Below are 22,535 nucleotides of genomic sequence, written 5' to 3' on the forward strand. Positions count from 1 at the left end.
CCTCCTCCACTCCTGCCCAAATCACCAAAGAAGCAGGATTGTGACCCCTACCCCACTGAAAAAGGTACTGAGCCGTGTGGCTAACATAGATAAGGTTAATGGGTTAATATAAGTTACAAGAGCTAATAAGAAACCTGAGCCAATGGGCCAATCAGTTTATAATCTTATGGAGACCTCTGTGTGATTTTCTCTGGGACTAAATGGCTGGGGTACGGGGCAGTACAGAAACCCCAACAAGCACCAGGCCCTCATGTTACACTGAATAGATTTTTGTGGCAAAGAAGTAAGAACAAAAATAGTCAAATATTGTGGAATTAAAAACTATAGCAAAGCAAGCTGTCAATTAAATGCAGAGTCATCCTAGGTAATGTAGAAGATCTTTTCCAGCTACACATCTAATGAAGGATTAATGTCTCCAATAGACAAAGAACTTAAAACAAACAAATAAAACACCGTGAACCTCAAACAAACAAAAAATTCAAAAACCTGAAACAGAATTTCCATATGACCCAGTTAAACCATTTCTAGATACATGCCCAAAGGACTTTAATATTTCTTACGGACCCTTGAATATCCATGCTCATTGCAGTAAAGTTCACAATAGCTAGAAATTAATCTAGATGTCCATCAACTGATGAATGGATAAGGAAAGTGTTGTAGTATATAAAATGGAATATTACTCAGCCATAGAGAAAAATGAAATCATGAAATTTGTAAGTAAATAGAAGAAACTGGAAAATATTATGTTCAAGGAGATCAACCAGGCTCAGAAAGACAAACTGTGTATGTTATTTAACTTGTTGATTTTAGAATTGTACTTTTTATTTTGTATGTTTAATTTGGAGTATGTATGGAAGCCAGGTAATTAGAAACAGGTCATTAGGGACAGACCCGTCAAGGGAGGAGAGATAGTTAAATGCAATTAAAATGAAAGTGTAAAGAAGAATACTGGTGTGGGAAGGTTCAATCACAGAGTAGAATGTAAAACGGCAAAATCAGGGCATGATGGAAGGTTTAATTAAAATGAAGGGTTATTAAAAATTCATATGGGGGAAAAAGAAAAAAATCATATGGATATCTATGACCTGTAACAAAAGTGTAAAGTATAATTAAAATGGAAAATGGAACACAGGTGACAGACAAGATTAGAGGTGGCATGCTGTGGGTTAAAGGAGCAGATGTAGATGTGGTTGGGCCATAGGTAAGAACAGAGGTAGGGTGGGTCAACCAAAACTACAGAAATCTACTAGTTTGTAAGCTAATTAAAATGTAGCATAAAACAATAGAGTTTCATTAGAGGAACCCTGCAAAGACACAGTACTGTTTCCAGACAATGTGGATTTTTCAATGAAAATCTCATTTCCAGTTATGGGGTACCATCTTATCATTTATAAGTAAAGGGAGGTCCTGGAGTCACCAAAACAACTTGATTATTGCTGTATCGCTTGGTTGTTTACCATAACTAAATGGCAGGACACCATTGCTGAAGACACACCAACCACTTTCTGATTGGATTTGATGCCAACCCCATGGGAGAGCTCTCATGTCTAGAGAAGAATAGGATTAGGTGTGGGTTTCTATTGTAATTCTTGTCAAAAGTCCAAGACAATGGAGATCATGGAGCCTAAGGGGAAGATCAGTGATGATAAACTGTCGTGTTTCCAAGTTATCATCTTAAAAATTACTCATAGATTTATGCTGCCTTAAACTTTGGTCAAGTCCATATTTTACTTTATTTTTATTTTTTATTTTCAGACAGAGACTCTAGCTGTCTTGGAGCTCACTATATAGAACAGGATAGCCTCAAACTCACAGAGATTCATCTCCCAAGTATTGGAATTAAAGGTGTATGACTCCAAAACTGGCCTTACATCAACTTTTTATAATGAGGAGTGGTTCATTCATAGCTGGTCAAAGTGTTGAGGATAAGTGACAGTGGATGCTCAGCCATCAGTGGTCACCGGGGTTGGAAGGAGAGCTGTGAAATTCTGTTTTCTGAACACGACATGGCTGTTACAATCATGAGAGCTCACAGCAATCATGATCATTTGCACAAGACCCAGGTAAGATATAGTCAGTCAACAGTCTAGAATAGAGTGGAGTGTGGAGGGGCTCAGGAGTATCCACCCCTAACTAGAGGCTCTTGACATTTGATGGCTTTAGGGGAGGAAGGATCTTTTTTTTCTCTAAGGGTGTGGCCCCTGGTACATTACACTGCCCATGCCTCCTGGGATGGTCTCATCCCCATTCATAAATAGCACTAATTGGACTTATGTAGCTAATAATAATAATGATAATGATAATAATAGTAATAATTTAAAAAGCCATAAAGTATAGAAGAACATATATTGGTGGGTGTTGAGGATAGTTGGAGGGATTGTGTGTGGGGGGGGAGTGGATAGGATCAAAATATATACATATATGAAAAGTTAAACAACAAAGTATTATTAAAAAACAGAAATGAATTAGGCATCAAGATATAAAATGAGCTAATCACTCACCTAGTCCTGATCTTCTTTGGACAGGTGTCTGCAAGAAAGTGAAAATGGAAAAATGATATTACTTTTACTATAATAATAATATTATCAAAGTAATTTATTATTTTAATATAATAATATTTAAAGCAATACACTATTTAAACATAATACTAATAATATCATTACTATATATGTGCTATTTTTATGAAAGTGCAGAAAGAAAAGCTAGGTTTTGAGTAGAATATCTGAACAGAGGATAGTAGGAGTCAAGTTTCATTACATATAGAATTTTTTAAAGATTTATTTATTATGTATACAATATTTGGCCTCCATGTATGCCTGCAGGCCAGAAGAGGGTACCAGATCTCATTACAGATGGTTGTGAGCCACCATGTGATTGAACTCAGGACCTCTGGAAAGAGCAGTTAGTGCTCTTAACCTCTGAGCCATCTCTCCAGCCCCCTCATATAGAATTTTTTATGTTCATGGTTCATTGGTGTGTCCATGGTCATGTGAGTTCACCTGTGTGCAGTCCATGCATGTATAAGCAAGAGGCTGACTTTTAAACATCTTCCTTATTCATCCTACACATTATTATTTTTAAAACAAGATCTTTCAGTTATATTTGTTGCCAGAAAGCTCCAGGGCTCCTTCTGTCCTCACCCCTTCCTAGCTCTGGTGTTCTTGGCTTTCTACATGGGATCCAAACTCAGGTGCTCATGCTTGTGTGCACTTTCCCCCAGAGCCATTTTCCAATACCCCAGATAATTAAAAAAATAACATTTATTATAAAATGTAACATGAAAAGTCACACACACTCAGGTTGCTATTTTACCTGTGTCCAGGACACGTTGTACATTCTCATCCTCGATGCCAATTTCCTCCACAAAGTCCATGTACTGTGTCATCTCATCCTTAGTCAGTTGTTTGGCTTTTGCTGCATTTCATAATGTATAAGGAAGAAGATGGCACAACATTAGCTCCAGCACATTAATAAAATACTTTTCAATGCTGAGTCTCCTGGAGGAACCAAAGCACAACATTACTCCCATTTCTTCCATTAGATTGATAACGAGAAACTATGTCCTTCTGGGAAATGAAAATACGTGTGGATCCCAGGATGTAACATGCCATGTTCTCTTGTTCTTGTAATATCGACAGGTTTTTTTGAGGGAGGTGTAGACTTCAATATACCAAACTCCTACACAGCCCCCAAAGCAAGTCCAGAAAACAATGATTGAACAGTAGCATTTTACTATCATAACTATATGTCATTATATTGTTTCTATTTATATTCTAGAATCCATTCTTACGGGTTCTTGATGCTTCCTCAAATGGCAGAACCCACTGATCTGAAATCATCATAAATATTAGAGGAGTGACATTTGACTCAGTGGTTAAGAATGGGTAAGAACCTACATTCAGTTCCCAGTGCACACACAGTGTTGCACGACCAGATCTAATGCTATCTTATGGCTATCATATGCACCAAGAATGCACATGGTATACCTAAATGTGGGTAAGACACTTGCACACATAAAAAACTAAACCTTTGCTAATGAGGAACATGCCCCCATGAAATATAATCCCTTCATATTAACTTAATAAATAAAAGTTTAATTCTTGTAGGAAATGAGGGTCTTATACAAAATACTCCAGTGCCTTTGATGGCAGGGTTAGGAATTTGTCAGCTCAAGAGGGTTTGCATCTATGAGAAACTGACAGAATCCAGTAAATCAGATTTCAGGCTACGTGATAATTAAGATTTGTGAGTCAGGAGTTGTAAAGTTGAAACAATAATGCTGAAAGCCAGGATTTTCAGTTGACATGAATTCAAACAACAAACCCACTTAATGTGGTCAAGCAATATTTCAATTCCTGCTTTGTTAGAAAATGGAAATCCCAGACTACACTGACATGAGACTTGGCATGATGATTGGTTGATGTGTAATTCAGAAATGCTGGAAAAAATGTGTGAAAATTTTATTAAAATCTTCTATGTCTCAACAGAAGAAGCATGTATTTATTTTGTAACAGATAAACTTTCAAAATTTCAATTTCATTGTTCAATATTCTCACCAAATGCTTTTACAAAAATAATTTATGGCAGAGAAGGGTTTATTTCTGCAGTAAATTTCCTCGTTATAGCCCATTCCAGTGGGAGAAATTTGGGGGAGCTGACACACTATATCCATAGTCAGAAACAGAGAGCAAAGAATGCAAGAATATGTGCTTGCGTTTGTCCAGCTTTTTCTAGCCTGATATATTTTAGGATGGTCTGTCTAGGAAATGATGCTGACCACAGTGAGAAAAGCCCTGCTTGTGTCAATCATTATTCAAGACACTCACACAGACATGCCTACAGGCTAGTCTGATTAAGAAATCTCTCACTAAGACCTTTTCTGGAAGATTCTGGGTTGTGTCAGTTGATAGTTGAAGCTCACAGAACATCATCTCCCTGCCAGGATATGGTGCTGTCCACAGTGGGTGGAGCCTTCTTATGTCAATAATCAATAAAGACACCCCCATAGGCCAGTTGGCTGTGGGAAATCCCCCACTCAGACCCTTTCCAGGGAATTTTGGGTTGTGCTAAGTTTTTTCGTTAAAGCTGTCCATCACCGTTTCAGCGGTTTATCAACATGAAGAACAGAGTCAGATGTACAAACATACTGTGAACTTTGTACACAGCAATGTGCACTCACCCAAGTCCTTGAACAACATACTTGGATGATGAGTTCCATGTGTGAAACTCACCCAGAATTCCAGCTACCCGTGTGACTTTGCCCCTAAGGTCCTTGTTAAAATAATGAAACAGCAATATCTTCTCATTCACCATCTTTACCATGAATGTTGTTTTTCCTTCATCTGAGATAGATAAGAAATATACATATAAATACATATAAAGATTACAAGATGAATGTCCAGGCTCATTCACACTGCATCTTTATCAATGTATACATGGATTATAGGTCTCTGGCCCATAATATTCTACTCCATGTGTTGCAACCAGTCAAGACAGATAGGGAATTAAGAAAGCAAATTTATACTTCTGCTTTAACATATGAAACGTATCTCATAGTTACCTAGAAATATGTAGAACCTATATTGATTTGGGATAGCAATGTTCCTGATACTAGGATGTGTAGGAGTACAGAAGGTATCATTACTACAATCCTTTTACTTTCTGAGGATATCTGTATGATTATAAGCATATACATACATGTGCATGCTTTTTCATGAATCCTATTAAATTTAATTGTAGAATAATCTACATATATATATTGAGAAAAGCTGTATGATTATATAATATATAATATTATATAATATATAGTAACACACACATATATATATACATATATATATATTTCATGGATCCTATTACATTTAGTGGTACAGTTATTTAACTTTACCTATTCTTTAGACACATGACAGAGAAACAAGAGAGATGCCACAACTATTTCCTCCAAACCAGAACATTCTGTATTGGGAGCTCATGAGATTCAAGAAGTACATAACCCACGAAACTCAGGAAGTTTTTTTTAAAAGAACAACTTTCAGTAGGCCACTCCACAAAGTTATGGAAAACAGCAAACAGCTGTTGACAGAGGAGTCTTTGACTAGCCCAGCTGCCTGTTAGCTTTACACACAGCTCCAGAGATGCAGCTTCTAGGAGTGTCACCCACTCTTCAGGGGTGGACTCCTTAGGAATGCAGCCATATTTGAGTCACATATACTCTTGTAAGTGACTTCAGTACACCCACCGGTTTACTAACATTTCTTGTTAAAGACGGGAAGGGACAGACATAAGACCCTCCCCAGTGATATGATGACTGTCCTTCTCATGTCAGTGGTAAGTCATTTTCCTTCGGACACCCTGGTTGGTTTGAAACTTGCTATGTAGACCGGGCTGGCCTCAAACTTACAGAATGTCTCCTGAAATTACATAATACACAAAAGGGGGTGAGATTTTTTGGTGAGGTATCTGCATGTGAGTTGAGTCTGCGCCTGTATTTAAGTCCAATAAACTCACTGATAAACTGAGCTATAGTCGGTGGCATGTGTGGTCTGTCTGTTTTATTGCATTGGGCTAAATCGACCATTTATAGTGGAATACAAAATAATAAAAGGATTCTTAACACCTGTTTTAGGACAAATTAAACTGATTCATTATTTATAAGTGGATCTCTGCATATTTTAGGTCATACTCCTGAATTAAAAAGATAGGACTATTCATGAAGATTTCACTTATATACTGTAAATGACTTTTATCCCCAATAAAATTATTAAATTTAGTTATTTCATAATTATTCATTACAAGATTCATTTTTGAAAATTTCTGGGAGTCATTTTAATCAATGAGAAAATCCTAGTTCTTATTTTGCATCATTTTTTTAAATGCTCAAATCACTTTTTGATTCTTTTAACCATTCTCAGACTCATGTCTGTGATTTAGTTTAGGCCTAAAGCTACAGGAGGGAAGTGTGCCTGGTACAAACACAGTTTAATGTTTTAAAATGTCACCTAAGAACAAAACCAAAACCAAACAGCAACAACCATAACAGCAAAACAAAGTCTGTTATTAGATCCAAAACGACAAGGAAGAAATTGAAGGGCCTCTCTCCAAGATTGCGTTTTTAATTTGTAGAGATGTTTGCACTGGAATGTAGATATCCAGATATGCAAAATACAATTAAGATTATGAATTAAAAAAATTAGGGTCATGCGTTTCCCCTGGAATCATCTACTCACACTGTGCCTGGTAAAATTCTTGCCTTCTCTTTCCTATGACCTCATACTGCTGGCAGTTGGTCCCTCTCCTGAAAAACAAATGCATGGATGTTGTCTTATCTTGGATTGCTCCAGGGTCCTGATTTTGGATTCTACATGAATGACAGGACAGTTTAATGTTAACCACATTTTCATCTGTAGATCTGTCATAAGCACACGTTGTTGTATGACATCATCTCTAAATATAATCAATAGCATACTCAAATGTCATCAATAACCCTGTTTGGGGTTTGCAGGTATCTTTGATGGTACAGAATCAGTTCCTCTATTTGACACTTGTCACCTGTCCTGACCCCTGACCAATGAATGACCTTGAACCTTGATCTCACCTCCACTCACCAAGCCCTGGGATGTTGGCCAAATAGGGCCACACCTGTGTGCTGAGGATGGAGTCCTGGGATCTGTGGTACATGCTGGGCCACAGTTGAATCCCCAATACCCAAAGAACAACTATTGATAAAAGAAAAAAAAAGCCAAAGTAGTGAGCAAAGGTTCCACCCCAATTTGAAATGAGAAATGTTTGTAGACATTGAATTAATAGGGTATGAGGTCACCTGGTACAGAGTACAATGCAGCATCCTCTATACACTATAGTCTAATTTCCATATTTACACTGTAATCACATTTTAAAATTTTGCCTTTCATAATTATCACTGATCTTATAGATTCTGTAGCAGCAATTGCCTTATGAATTTAAATAGCCTCAAAATCAGCCTTCAGTTGTTTTCTGAGATTTAGATTGGAATGTCCATTGACTTATTAGGAGATCCGCAGAGTCACAAGAATGGCCATGTATTTGGATCTACATTCATTTACCAGACGTCCATGTGATGAATAGCTGAGAGCCACAGTTTAGATTTGTCTTTATGTCTTAAAAATGGGAATAATTGGGCAGAAGAGATGCCTCAGCCATTAAAGGCTAGGCTCACAACCAAAAAGATAAGATAGAACTAACAGTTTAGACTGGGGATGTAGTTCCATAATGCCTGTTGAAGGTCTTGGGGTCCATTTTCAGTGCTTTAAGAAATATCATTTGTATCTGGAATGGTGATCCCTCCAGCACTGTTATTTTTGATCAGTATTGTTTTAGCTACCCCAGGTCTTTTCTGGTTCCATATGAATTTTAAGATATTTTATAGGTTGGAGAGATGGCTCAGTGGTTAAGAGCATTGCCTGCTCTTCCAAAGGTCCTGAGTTCAATTCCCAGCAACCACATGGTGGCTCACAACCATCTGTAATGAGGTCTGGTGCCCTCTTCTGGCCTGCAGGCATACACACAAACAGAATATTGTATACATAATAAGTAAATAAATAAATATTTAAAAAAAGATATTTTATAGTCTTTCCTGAGGAAAAGCCCTCCTTCCCCCTAAACCACTTGGTTTTTAAATACCAAGTGATTGCCCTGAGATCATATTTATACAATAGCAGTATATGAAATGAGCATGTTATATCTGTATATGTAAGACCATATGTGTATATGAACAATTGAAGAAAAGGGAACATAAGATTTGAGAGAAACGCCGGGCGGTGGTGGCGCACGCCTTTAATCCCAGCACTTGGGAGGCAGAGGCAGGCGTATCTCTGTGAGTTAGAGACCAGCCTGGTCTACAAGAGCTAGTTCCAGGACAGGCTCCAAAACCACAGAGAAATCCTGTCTCGAAAAACCAAAAAAAAAAAAAAAAAAAAAAAAAAAAAAAAAAAAAAAAAAAAGATTTGAGAGAAACAAAGGGAGGAGAGTATATGAGAAGCTTTGGAGGGAGAAAAGGGAAGGGGAAAATAAGTATGTTTTAGTTAAAAAAAAAGTATTTAAAAAAATAAAATTTTATCTCTCTTTCAACATGTTAGTGTGTTCACCTAATTGATTTTGAACTGTTGCTCTTTTAAATTATTTCGGGTGTGTTAAATATCAAGCCAAGTATTTTTGTATTGCTTGTCATCCTAACACTTGGGACACTGATGCAGGAGAGGAGGTTCAATGCCATTCTCAAAAGTAATAATAATAAAAAAAAGAAACTTAAAAAATTAGGCTGCATGTGGTGGTACATAATTTTGATCTGAGCAATCAGGAGGTAGGGTCAGGCATATCTCTGAGCTTGAGGCCAGCCTGGTCTACAGAGCAAGTTCCAGGATAGTCAGAAAAATTTTGTCTTGAAAAACCAACATACATAATAAATAAAAAATTAAAAAGTTTGTTTTCCATTCTGTGTTGAGTTCAAAGCCAGCATGATATACAGAGACTCTGTATCAGAAAATTGATATTATAAATAAATCATTAATGAATGAAAAGTTTCAAATATAAACTACATTTGATAAAAACTTCCACGATCACAGATAGATGTATATCCTCAATAGATAATTTCATTTATATCCAGATAGTTTAAAAGCACTGAAATTATTATTTGGGACAATTTACCTTCTCCCCAATGGTATTTTTGAGCACTGATAAATAGAAAATTAAACATTCATAATGTATATCTTTTTGATATTGTGTTATGCTGTTTAACTTCCCCTAGGATCTGGTTTTGAACATAGGGATTTCCGCCTGCATTTTACAACTTAATGTGTTTTTCTTTGATCACCCCAGATAGATGGGTCTATTATCTATTTATGTATTATTTATATCTACCTATGTATGTATGTATCTATCTGCTTATCTATCCATTGTCTATCCACTTATATATCTGCTATCTATCTATCTATCTATCTATCTATCTATCTATCTATCATCTATCTATCTATCTATCTATCTATCTATCTATCTATCTATCTATCATCTATCTGTATGTCTGTATATATATCATGTATCTAATTATTATCTATCTACTTCCATATACATGTATCACCTATGTTCTGATATATCTATTATCTATGCATTTATATGCTATCTATATGTAATTATCATCTCTTTTGATATTTATTATTTTACTTTGACTTGTCACACACTCAATAAACTCATTCTAAATTAAAAGTATGGCTGTCATATGTGATTTTTTGGCTCATACAGAGCAAAATGATTTAAGAATCCTTATTTGGTGCTGTTGGTGTTCACTGACATGAATGTTGACTGAGAAAATCATGTTTCTCTGCTGACATCCCACAACCTGGATAGTTCTATTTTGTTTTATATCTTACTTGACATAAAAATAAAGGTAGATTTGCTTGCATTTCTTCCCACATTCAATGCGACGAAAGTAGGTTCTCAAGGGTGAGCCTTCTTTTATCTTCTCCACAGAACTAGAAGCTAAGTAAACAGTTTGCCAATTCCCTTCAATCTGGAAAAAAAAGTGGCTTTGAAAACAAGGCAGTTAAGAGTAGGGGATAGTTTAGTAACCTGGGACTCGGCTTGAACGGGGTAAACCATGACTTGGCCTTGTAATAATGCACTAGGTGGCTTAGCTTCTTTATGTTTGTACATATTCTGAGCAATGAACCTAATAATGATTTTATCCCCTCCCACCTGTTTCAGGCTACTCACAAACCCCTCTCTGAATAATGGTATAGAGTTCCCCATATAACAATCTCTTCTCTTCCCTACTCATCTGGGTCAGGCAACTCTCATACCCATCTGTGAACAATTGTGTAGTGATCTTCACATAAGAACCCATTAATAACCCCCTTCCCACCTGCATTTGGCTACTCATACATCTGTCTCTGAAGATGGTGTAGGGTTTCCCAAATCCCTAGCAATGATCAAGTCCGGACAGTTTTCATTCAAGTATATTCTCAATGTATTCAGGTAGGAAGAATAGACACACTGATCTGGTTTTGAGTGTATGCCCAGTAAGACAAAAACATGCTTTTCAAATAATTTTAACCTACTGGTCACTTAATGCTTCTGTGTAATATTGGGCATATGTATGATTAAAGTCATGCATTGTGGTAAAGGGCACATACAGTTGGAGAAATAAATGATTTAATCTGTTAATCAAAATAAAAAAGGACCTTTAGTAACCAACTTGTTTGCCTTTGGGATCCCTGGATGATATGCACATTATAACTTGGGGCCCTTGAGTCCTGTCAGTCATGTGGCCTACTGTCAATCTTGGCAATGAGTCTGTCTGTAATCTGAACTCTTGCTTGAATTGAGTCATCTTGATTTTTCTGCAGATCTGTGTGAGTCCTACTTTTAAATTTTGGATAACAGGCCAAAGTAAATAGTGGCCACTGCAAACAGAAACATTAGTACAATTCAGCCTCTTTCAATTATTTTATTGTATCCTTCATCATGGTTTCCATTTGTTCATGGGAAGAGGGACAAGAGTAGAAAGGTCAAAGAGATGAAGGTGTACATATTTTAGTAGAAAGTTGAACTCACCCTTGGTGCAAGACTGATTGACATTCTCTCTTTGTCTCTCTTTCCATGTCTCTCTCAGTGTCTCTCTTGGTTTCTGTCTCTATCTCTCTGAAAAACCACTCTTTAGTCCATTCTCTCTCTCTGCCACTCTCCACAGAGACATCAAGAATACTTACTTCCAAAACATTCTTCCCTCTCTCCCATCTCTCTCCACACAAACACACACTGAAAACTTACCTTCAGAAGCATTAATCTGTGTCTTTCTCTCTTTATCTCTTAGCCTCTTTATTTCTCTAGGTCTCTATTCCCAAAAACCACCTTTAAGACTATTTTCTTTCTTTCTTTCTTTCTTTCTTTCTTTCTTTCTTTCTTTCTTTCTTTCTTTCTTTCTTTCTTCCTTCCTTCCTTCCTTCCTTCCTTCCTTCCTTCCTTCCTTCCTTCTTTCTTTCTTTCTTTCTTTCTTTCTTTCTTTCTTTCTTTCTTTTTCTTTCTTTCTTTCTTCTCTCACAAGTATAGAATGCTAACTTCCAGAGCATTCTACTTTCTGTTTCTATCTCTTAGTCTCTGTCCCTCTGTTTTTTTTTCTTTCAGAAAACCAGCCATTAGACTACTCCTCTGTCACTCTCTACTCCCAGACGTAGAGAATACCAACTTTCCCCTCTTTGTCTTTATGCCTCTTTCGCTCTGTCTGTCTTGCCCCATGTTTCCCCATGCTCTCTCTTCTTGTCTCTCTGCCTGTGTCTGTCTCTGACAAGAACACCCACCCCCCACAGCCCCATCCCACACAGGCCTACTACCTTCTTTTTGAGATTTTTATTCATCATCACACTGGAGACACCGAGCAGATTGAGCATAAGCAGGAGGATGACGACCTTCATTGTGTGTGAGTGACTGTGTCTGCCCTGCAGGTGCCCAGAGCACACTGATTGATAAGGCTCAGAGTCACTTCCTTGCCTTTTATAGCAGCCTTTCAGAATGATTGGCTGGAGCAGTGTCCAGCATCCTAGTTGGCAGTTGTGTGCTGGCGTTGACATTGGGTCATTTACTATGCAGACTGGTTCCTGGAGAACTTTACTAGGGATGGACAATTAACTTTTATTATCAGTTTCTGATGCTTGATTGCTGTCCCATGTTTCAGATAGATTTTTATTCATTGACTTTATGTGCCTATTAAGAAAACGGAAGACAAAATCCAAGATGCTATCATGTTATTTTAACTGGAAGGGGCACTGTTAAAACTTGATTTTGAAACTTAAAACTTACATGTAGCTGATAGTTACACAAAAATACAATTTCTCTTCTCTACTTGGACTTTATTTTCTGGGCACAACCAGTTCCTATATTTTTGTAAACCTATGTGTGAATTTCTCCCAATTGAACCTTTTTATGTGTTGTACCAATCAACATTTTAGAATCTATTCACTATTATCCATTTTGCCAATCAGATATTGGGGGAAGAATACTGAGTCTTATCATTTTTCAATCATGTTTTCAACACCCATGAACTTGAACCATGAATGAAATATTGGTAAAACTGCGGAGGCTCAAATGCACTTGTGGATACACCACTAATGTAGGCTCAAATCACATTGTTGACATGACCAATGACATGGCGTTTAACCAACAGAAAGAGAACTCACATTTGTTTGTGGAACTCGAGGTTCTAGCCCTTGTCTATTTAAACATGGAGCACACATTCTGATTCCCAGGATAAGGTTTTGCTTCTGTAGATATAATTTAATGTTCCCTTTTTACTTACCATTAGTCAAATTTAAAAGCCTTTCAATCATGAAAAACCCAGAAAGCTTATTATATAGTCAGAGTATATGTGGTTAATAATTTTATACTTTCTTCTTTGTTTTGAGTGCATGTGTATAACTTGGGTGTTTAGGCTCAGGTTTCCAGACCTGGCAGCAATCACCTCTACTTGAAGGGTCATTTCACCAGCCCCAGGATTCAGGAGCCTGTGCTCATGAAAGTTTTGGGCAATGCAACCCTTTCACATGTTAGAATCTATCAGTCTGAAGGTTGAGATTCAATATTGAACTTGTGACTTCTTAATAGTGTTTAATATAAAATAATAGAATCATATGTAATTTAAAACAGCTAGATAAGGAAATGTCTGGTTTTGACTTCCGCATCCATTTGCACTTGAAAAAAATCATGAAAATATTGACTACAATTAATTTGATTTTTAGTCATATATGCAATCAAATGTCCTTATTAGTTTACTTGTACAGAATGTGTTTTAAAATTTTAATTTATTATTTATTTTGTACATAGGACTGGATAAGTTCATACGTTGGCATGTGTGTGGATGCCAGAATATAACTGGTTGGAACTGATTCTCACCTTATACCAAGTGGGTCATAAAGAATGTACTCAATTATTACCTAGCTGCATCACATCTCAAGAATATAGTTCTTACTGAACAGTCAACTACTGAACCACACCTGGGTCAAGGAAGAAATTAAGAAAGAAATTAAAGTATTCCTTGAAATTAATGAAAATAAAGAGACAACATACTCAAACCTATGGAACAAGATGAAAGCAGTGCTAAGAGGAAAGTTCATAGCACTAAGTGCCCACTTAAAGAAAACGGAGAAAGCATACATTGGGGACATAACAGCACACCTGAAAGCTCTAGAAAAAAAAGAAGCAGACACGCCCAGGAGGAGTAGAAGACTGGAAATAATCAAACTGAGGGCAGAAACCAACAAAATAGAAACACAGACAACAATGCAAAGAATCAATGAAACAAAAAGTTGGTTCTTGGAGAAAATCAACAAGATCGACAAACCCCTATCCAAACTAATTAAACGACAGAGAGAGAACACGCAAATAAAGAAGATCAGAAATGAAAAGGGGGACATAACCACAGACACAGAGGAAATTCAGAGAATCATTAGAGCTTACTACAAAAGCCTGTATGCCACAAAACTGGAAAATGTAAAAGAAATGGACACTTTTTTAGATAAGTACCATATACCAAAGTTAAACCAAGACCAGGTGAACAATCTAAATAGACCTGTTAGTCCCGAAGAATTAGAAGCTGTTATCAAAAACCTCCCTTCCAAAAAAAGCCCAGGACCAGATGGCTTCAATGCAGAATTCTACCAGAACTTCCAAGAAGAGCTAATACCTGTACTCCTTAATATTCCACAATAAAGAAACAGAAGAGTCATTGCCAAATTCCTTCTGTGAAGCCACAGTCACCCTGATACCAAAACCTCACAAAGACTTAACCAAGAAAGAGAATTACAGGCCAATCTCACTCATGAACATTGACAGAAAAATTCTCAATAAAATACTGGCAAACCGAATCCAAGAACACATTAGAAAAATTATCCATTATGATCAAGTAGGCTTCATCCCAGAGATGCAGGGCTGGTTCAACATTCACAAATCTATCAATGTAATCCATCATATAAATAAATTGAAAGGAAAAAAACATATGATCATTTCATTAGATGCTGAAAAAGCATTCAACAAAATTCAACACCCCTTTATGATGAAGGTCTTGGAGAGACTAGGGATACAAGGGTCATACCTAAATATAATAAAAGCTATTTACAGCAAGCCGACAGCTAACATTAAATTAAACTGAGAAAAATTCAAAGTCATCCCACTAAAATCAGGAACACGACAAGGCTGTCAGCTCTCTAGATATCTCTTCAATATAGTGCTTGAAGTTCTAGCAATAGCAATGAGACAACATAAGGGGATCAAGGGGATTCGTATTGGAAAGGAAGAAGTTAAACTTTCGTTATTTGCAGATGATATTTTAGTATACATAAGCGACCCCAAAAACTCTACCAAAGAACTCCTACAGCTGATAAACACCTTTAGTAATTCAGCAGGATACAAGATCAGCTCCAAAAAATCAGTTGCCTTCCTATGCACTAAGGATAAGGAAGCAGAGAGGGAAATCAGAGAAGCATCACCTTTCATGATAGCCACAAATAGCATAAAATGTCTTGGGGTAACTCTGACCAAGGAAGTGAAAGATCTATTTGACAAGAACTTTAAGTCTTTGAAGAAAGAAATTGAAGAGGACACCAGAAAATGGAACAATCTCCCTTGCTCTTGGATTGGGAGGATCAATATAGTAAAAATGGCAATTCTACCAAAAGCAATCTATAGATTCAATGCAATCCCTATCAAAATCCCTTCAAAATTCTTCACAGCCCTTGAGAAGACAATAATCAACTTTATATGGAAAAACAAAAAACCCAGGATAGCCAAAACAGTCTTATATAATAAAGGATCATCTGGAGGCATTACCATCTCTGACTTCAAACTCTATTACAGAGCTACAGTATTGAAAACAGCTTGGTATTGGCATAAAAACAGAGAAGTTAACCAATGGAATCGAATAGAAGACCCGGACATTAACCCACAAACCTATGAACACCTGATTTTCGATAAAGGAGCTAAAAGTATACAATGGAAAAAAGAGAGCATCTTCAACAAATTGTGCTGGCTAAACTGGATGTCAATCTGTAGAAGAATGAAAATAGATCCATGTCTATCACCATGCACAAAACTCAAGTCCAAATGAATTAAAGACCTCAATATCAGTCTGAACACACTGAACCTGATAGAAGAGAAAGTGGGAAGTACTCTACAACACATGGGCACAGGAGACCACTTCCTACGTATAACCCCAGCAGCACAGACATTAAGGGCATCATTGAATAAATGGGACATCCTGAGACTGAGAAGCTTCTGTAAAGCAAAGGACACTGTTACTAAGACAAAAAGGCAACCCACTGACTTGGAGAAGATCTTCACCAACCCTGTAACTGACAAAGGTCTGATCTCCAAAATATATAAAGAACTCAAGAAACTAGACTCTAAAAGGCTAATCAACCCAATTATAAAATGGCACACTGAGCTGAACAGAGAATTCTCAACAGAAGAAGCTCAAATGGCCAAATGACACTTAAGGTCATGCTCAACTTCCTTAGCGATCAGGGAAATGCAAATCAAGAAACTTTAACATACCATCTTACACCTGTCAGACTGGCTAAAATCAAAAACACCAATGATAGCCTTTGCTGGAGAGCTTGTGGAGTAAGGGGTACACTCATCCATTGCTGGTGGGAATGCAAACTTGTGCAACCACTTTGGAAAGCATTGTGGCGATTTCTCAGGAAATTCGGGATCAACCTACCCCTAGACCCAGCAATACCACTCTTGGGAATATACTCAAGAAATGCCCTATTATACAACAAAAGTATATGCTCAACTATGTTCATAGCAGCATTGTTTGTAATTGCCAGAACCTGGAAACAATATAGATGCCCCTCAACTGAAGAATGGATAAAAAAATGTGGCACATTTACACAGTAGAGTACTACTCAGCAGTAAAAAACAATGACTTCTTGAATTTTGCATGCAAATGGACGGAAATAGAAAACACTATCCTGAGTGAGGTAAGCCAGACCCAAAAAGAGGAACATGGGATGTACTCACTCATACTTGGTTTCTAGCCATAAATAAAGGACATTGAGCGTATAATTCGTGATCCTAGAGATGCTAAATAAGAAGTTGAACCCAAGAAAAACATATAGTCATCCTCCTGGATATTAACCTTCATCAGGCAAAGAAAGGATACAGAGACAGAGTCCTACATTGGTGCACCGGAATGAAATCCCAAGGTCCAAATCAGGAGCAGAAGGAGAGAGAACATGAGCAAGGAACTCAGGACCATGAGGGGTGCACCCACACACTGAGACAATGGGGATGTTCTATCGGGAACTCACCAAGGCCAGCTGGACTGGTCTGAAAAAGCATGGGATAAAACCGGACTCGCTGAACATAACAGACAATGAGGACTGCTGAGAAGTCAAGAACAATGGCACTGGATTTTGATCCTACTGCACGTACTGGCTTTGTGGGAGCCTAGGCTGATGGAGGAATGTCATTGGTTAAAAAATAAAGAAACTGCTTGGCCCTCATAGGTTAGAACATAGGTGGGTGGTGTAAACAGAACAGAATTCTGGGAGGAAGAGGAAATGAGCTCAAACTTGATAGCTCTCCTCTCTGGGGCAGACGCGATGAAGCTCCAAGCTAAGATGGACGTAGGCTAGAATCTTCCTGGTAAGCATACCTCAAGGTGCTACACACATTAATAGAAATGGGCCAGGCAGTGTTTATATGAATACAGTTTGTGTGTTGTTATTTTGGGGCAAAAGCTAGCCAGGTGACCAGGAGCTGGGGCGACAGGTACACAACCCGCAGCTCCTACTACACTAGGCTGTTTGGATGTTCACCTTACTAGACCTGGAAGGAAGTGGGAGGTTCTTGGACTTCCCACAGGGCAGCAATCCCTGACTGCTCTTTGGGCTGACGAGAGAGGGGGAGTTGATTGTGGGAGGAGGCAGAAATCTTTAATAAATAAATAAATAATAAAAAACATTTAGACAGCAGATTATTTGCAATCATAAACCTAGCCAAATCTCAACTTTCCTTCTCTTGAATAAATAGTTAGCCATCCCAAGCCTCACTGTCTCTCTGAATTGCAATTACTTGTTATGAACACAGTATTTCCTAATGGACACAGGGTTTTAAAAGTTTTCTCATATCTGTCTTTGTAATATCAAAATTCAGTTCCACATCTGGAGACTGGTAGGTACTCAGCATATGCCTGCTACATAAATAAGTGGGGGGGTTTGTAATCTGAGACTACAGATTGTGCCTTCTACCTTACAAGAGTAAATGAGTTGATGTATGTAAATGCAGACTTTATATTTTATAATGAAAACATAAAATATTATTTGCATGTAAAAACATTTCAAGTAGACCAAGCCTTGCTTCTAATGTTTGGCAAGGGGGATGAGTGGTAGGTATTTTTCTTTCTTATTCTCAACTTCATCTCTCTTTGTAAAGTATGTATCTCTTTCTCCATGTTTACTTCCCCTCCCTCCAAAACTGAAAATTAAACCTCACTCATGCTGGCAAGCACTCTACCACTGAGCTATACACCAAAAAAAAAAAAGGATATAGTTCTTAAATACAATTTGGAAATCATCAAGATCTACACTACAGTGCAAAAATTATCCAAGTCAATATGTCTTTTGCTCTTTTAATTTTGATGTCTCTGGTGCTCATTGGAGCACTACAAAAATAAAGTTGTGAAAATAGAAAGAGCAACCTATAGTAGGAAAGTTTATTGGGGATCACTGTGTCAGAGGTATGAGGTTCCATCACCATCATGGCAGCAGCTGGAGCCAAAAACTGAGGGTTCATATCTTAATGCATAAGTGAAAAACACAGAGCAAATAGAAATAATGCAAGACTTTTAAACCTCAAATCCCTTCACCCAGTGACATATTTCCTCGAGCAAGGTCACTCCTCTTTATTCTTCCCAAACTGCATCAGCTACTGGAGATGAAGAATTAAAAGGGGTGGGGATGGTATTGATCAAAACATATTATGTGCCCTACTTGCTCTTTCTATAACCAAACACTGCTACCTGCAGGGACTAACCCAAAGGGTATGCAAAGGAATGGAATCTGGAAGATGGATGTGTGCCACTTTGCAGAATTTGGAAAATTAAAATATGTACATTACACCATCGACACTTATTCAGGCTTTCAATGGGCAACTGCTTTAAGCTCAGAAAAGGCTGATTCAGTAATCATACAATTATTAGAAGTTATGGCCATCATGAGTATACTTGCACAAATAAAGACAGATAGTGGTCCAGCTTAAGTCTCTAGAAAAATGAAATGGTTTTTAGCTTATTATAATATTAAGCATGGGGCAGGAGCCTGGAAACAGAGCACGGACATTCCCTGACCCCCTTCACTCCCCTGTCATTCAGCAGGGGCTGCTCCCCTCTGCTAAGGAATCTCTCTCCCTAACCCATCCCAGTTTGCACCCAGGAACCTCCTCCCTTCTTCCTCCCTTCTGCAGGGCCACAAGATCCACCAGCTCAGCCTGTTTGGGCAGTGGGATGGGGGTACTGAGGGCAATGGGGCAGGCAGGAGTTCCTTTGCTTCAATAGCCTGCCTGCAGCAGCGTAGGCCTTTTGTCAGTGAGGTCCCTGGGCAGCAAGGGAACCTGATCCTGTTCCATAAGATCCATCGGATAGCATTTGAAGGAAGAGATGGGCACCTCTTCCACCAATCTGAAAAACATAAAAACACCAGAACACAGTGATCTTACAACAGAAGGTCTTGAACACCCTAATCCAGAAGAAGAGGAAAAAAATTGACATTATAAAAGCCATAGAGTCTGTTAAACAACATGTAAAAAACGCCCTTATAGAAATGGATGAGAAGTATAACAAAAGTTTGAAGAAATGAATAAATACATAAATGATACCCTGGGAAACCAAGAAAAAACAATCAAACAGGTAATGGAAACAGTTCAAGAATTGAAAATTGAAATGGAGGCAAGGAAGAAAATACAAATCTAGGGCCAGCTGGATATGGAAAACCTAGGTCAACGAACATAGACTACAGAAACAAGCATAACCAATAGAATACAAGAGACAGAAGAAAGAATCTCAGACTCTGAAGACACCATAGAGAAAATAAATGCACTGATCAAAGAAAACAGCAAATCCAACAAATTATCATCACAAAACATTCAGGAAATATGGGACACAATAAAAAGACCAAACCTAAGAATAATAGGGATAGAAGAAGAAGAATTACAGCTCAAAGGCTCAGAAAATATATTTAACAAAATTATAAAAGAAAACTTTCCCAACATAAAGAAAGATATACCTATGAATATTCAAGAAGCATACAGAACACGAAATAGACTGGATCAAAAAAAATTCCATCTCCATATAATAATCAAAACACAAAACATACAGAATAAAGAAAGAATATTAAGAGCTACAAAGGAAAAAGTTCAAGTAACTTATAAAGGTAAACCTATCAGACTTACACTGGACTTCTCTATGGAAACAATGAAAGCCAGAAGGTCCTGGATAGAGGTACTGCAGAAACTAAGAGACCATGGATACAAGCCCAAACTACTATACCCAGCCAAGCTATCGTTCACTATCGATAGAGAAAACAAGACATTCCAGGATAAGAACAAATTAAGCAATATGTAGCCACAAATCCATCCTTACAGAAAGTAATAGAAGGAAAATCACAACCCAAGGAATCCAACATAGCCAACACTGCCTATAATAACTCAGACAACGACCCTTCACCAGAACAACTGAAAGAAGAAAAACACACAAAATTTACTACCAAAAAATAATAATAACTGGAGTCAACAACCACTGGTCATTAATATCACTTAATATCAATGGACTCAATTCACTTATAAAAAGGCACAGGCTAAGACATTGGATACAAAAACAGGATTCAACATTCTGCTGTTTACAAGAAACACACCTCAACCACACAGACAGACATCTACTTAGAGTAAAGGGTTGGGAAAAGGGTTTTCAAGCAAATGGAACTAAGAAACAAGTGGGTGTGGTCATACTAATTTCTAACAAATCTGACATCAAACTAAAATCAATCAGAAGAGATTGAGATGGTCATTTTATACTCATAACAGGAACAATTCATCAGGATGAAGTCTCAATCCTGAATATCTATGCCCCTAATATAAAAGCACTCACTTATGTAAAAGAAACATTACTAGAACTCAAAGCAGTCATCAAACCACACACACTAATAGTAGGAGACTTCAACACACCTCTCTCACCAATAGACAGGTCAATCAGACAGAAAACTAATAGAGAAATAAGAGAATTAATGGAGGTAATGAAGCAAATGGACTTAACAACCATCTATAGAACATTCCACCCAAATAGGAAAGAATATACTTTCTTCTCTGCAGCTCATGGAACCTTCTTGAAAATTGACCACATACTCAGAAACAAAGGAAACCTACACAGATACAAAAAAATATCAGTGTCCACCTGTGTCTTATCAGATAACCACGAATTAAAGTTAGAAGGCAACAACAATGCTACCCCCAGAAAGCCTACAAACTCATGGAAACTGAACAGTCAACTACTGAACCACACCTGGGTCAAGGAAGAAATTAAGAAAGAAATTAAAGTCTTCCTTGAATTTAATGAAAATAAGGAGACAACATACTCAAACCTATGGGACACGATGAAAGCAGTGCTAAGAGGAAAGTTCATAGCACTAAGTGCCCACTTAAAGAAAACGGAGAAAGCATACATTGGGGACATAACAGCACACCTGAGAGCTCTAGAAAAAAAAGAAGCAGACACGCCCAGGAGGAGTAGAAGACTGGAAATAATCAAACTGAGGGCCGACATCAACAAAATAGAAACACAGACAACAATGCAAAGAATCAATGAAACAAAAAGTTGGTTCTTGGAGAAAATCAACAAGATCGACAAACCCCTATCCAAACTAATTAAACGACAGAGAGAGAACACGCAAATAAAGAAGATCAGAAATGAAAAGGGGGACATAACCTCAGACACAGAGGAAATTCAGAGAATCATTAGAGCTTACTACAAAAGCCTGTATGCCACAAAACTGGAAAATGCAAAATAAATGGACATGTATTTTAGGTGAGTACTATATACCAAAGCTAAACCAAGACCAGGTGAATGATCTAAATAGACCTGTTAGTCGCGAAGAATTAGAAACTGTTATCAAAAATCTCCCTTCCAAAAAAAAGCCCAGGACCAGATGGTTTCAATGCAGAATTCTACCAGAACTTCCAAGAAGAGCTAATACCTATACTCCTTAATGTATTTCACAATATAGAAACAGAAGAGTCATTGCCAAATTCCTTTTATGAAGCTACAGTTATCCTGATACCAAAACCTCACAAAGACCGAACCAAGAAAGAGAATTACAGGCCTATCTCACTCATGAACATCGATGCAAAAATTCTCAATAAAATACTGGCAAACCGAATCCAAGAACACATTAGAAAAATTATCCAAGCTGGGCGGTGGTGGTGCACACCTTTAATCCCAGCACTTGGGAGGCAGAGGCAGGCGG

At 37.6% G+C, this 22,535-nt stretch overlaps 1 protein-coding gene across 1 annotated transcript; it reads right to left on the minus strand.

Moving 5' to 3' along the window:
- Positions 1 to 2,497: 2,497 nt before the first annotated feature.
- LOC130867205 (probasin-like) lies at positions 2,498 to 12,440 on the minus strand. The gene is made up of 6 exons (XM_057758937.1): positions 12,360 to 12,440; positions 10,401 to 10,540; positions 7,227 to 7,294; positions 5,232 to 5,342; positions 3,313 to 3,414; positions 2,498 to 2,529 (listed from the first exon to the last, which is right to left on the minus strand). Exons 1-6 carry the CDS (start codon positions 12,438 to 12,440, stop codon positions 2,498 to 2,500), a joined length of 534 nt encoding a protein of 177 aa, XP_057614920.1.
- Between the last annotated feature and the right edge of the window lie 10,095 nt (positions 12,441 to 22,535).

Source organism: Chionomys nivalis, chromosome X (assembly GCF_950005125.1).
Source record: "Chionomys nivalis chromosome X, mChiNiv1.1, whole genome shotgun sequence".
NCBI classification, from domain to species: domain Eukaryota; kingdom Metazoa; phylum Chordata; class Mammalia; order Rodentia; family Cricetidae; genus Chionomys; species Chionomys nivalis.

Bases quoted from the DNA above. Each gene is read 5' to 3' on its own strand.
- LOC130867205 (XM_057758937.1), bottom strand. From the start codon at position 12,440: ATGAAGGTCGTCATCCTCCTGCTTATGCTCAATCTGCTCGGTGTCTCC. The intron at 10,541-12,359 runs GTAGTAGGCCTG...TTTTTTTTCCAG, and splicing joins ATAAAAATCTCAAAAAGAAG to ATTGAAGGGAATTGGCAAAC. The intron at 7,295-10,400 runs GTAAGATATAAA...TTTGTTTTTCAG, and splicing joins TACCTTTATTTTTATGTCAA to GAGAGGGACCAACTGCCAGC.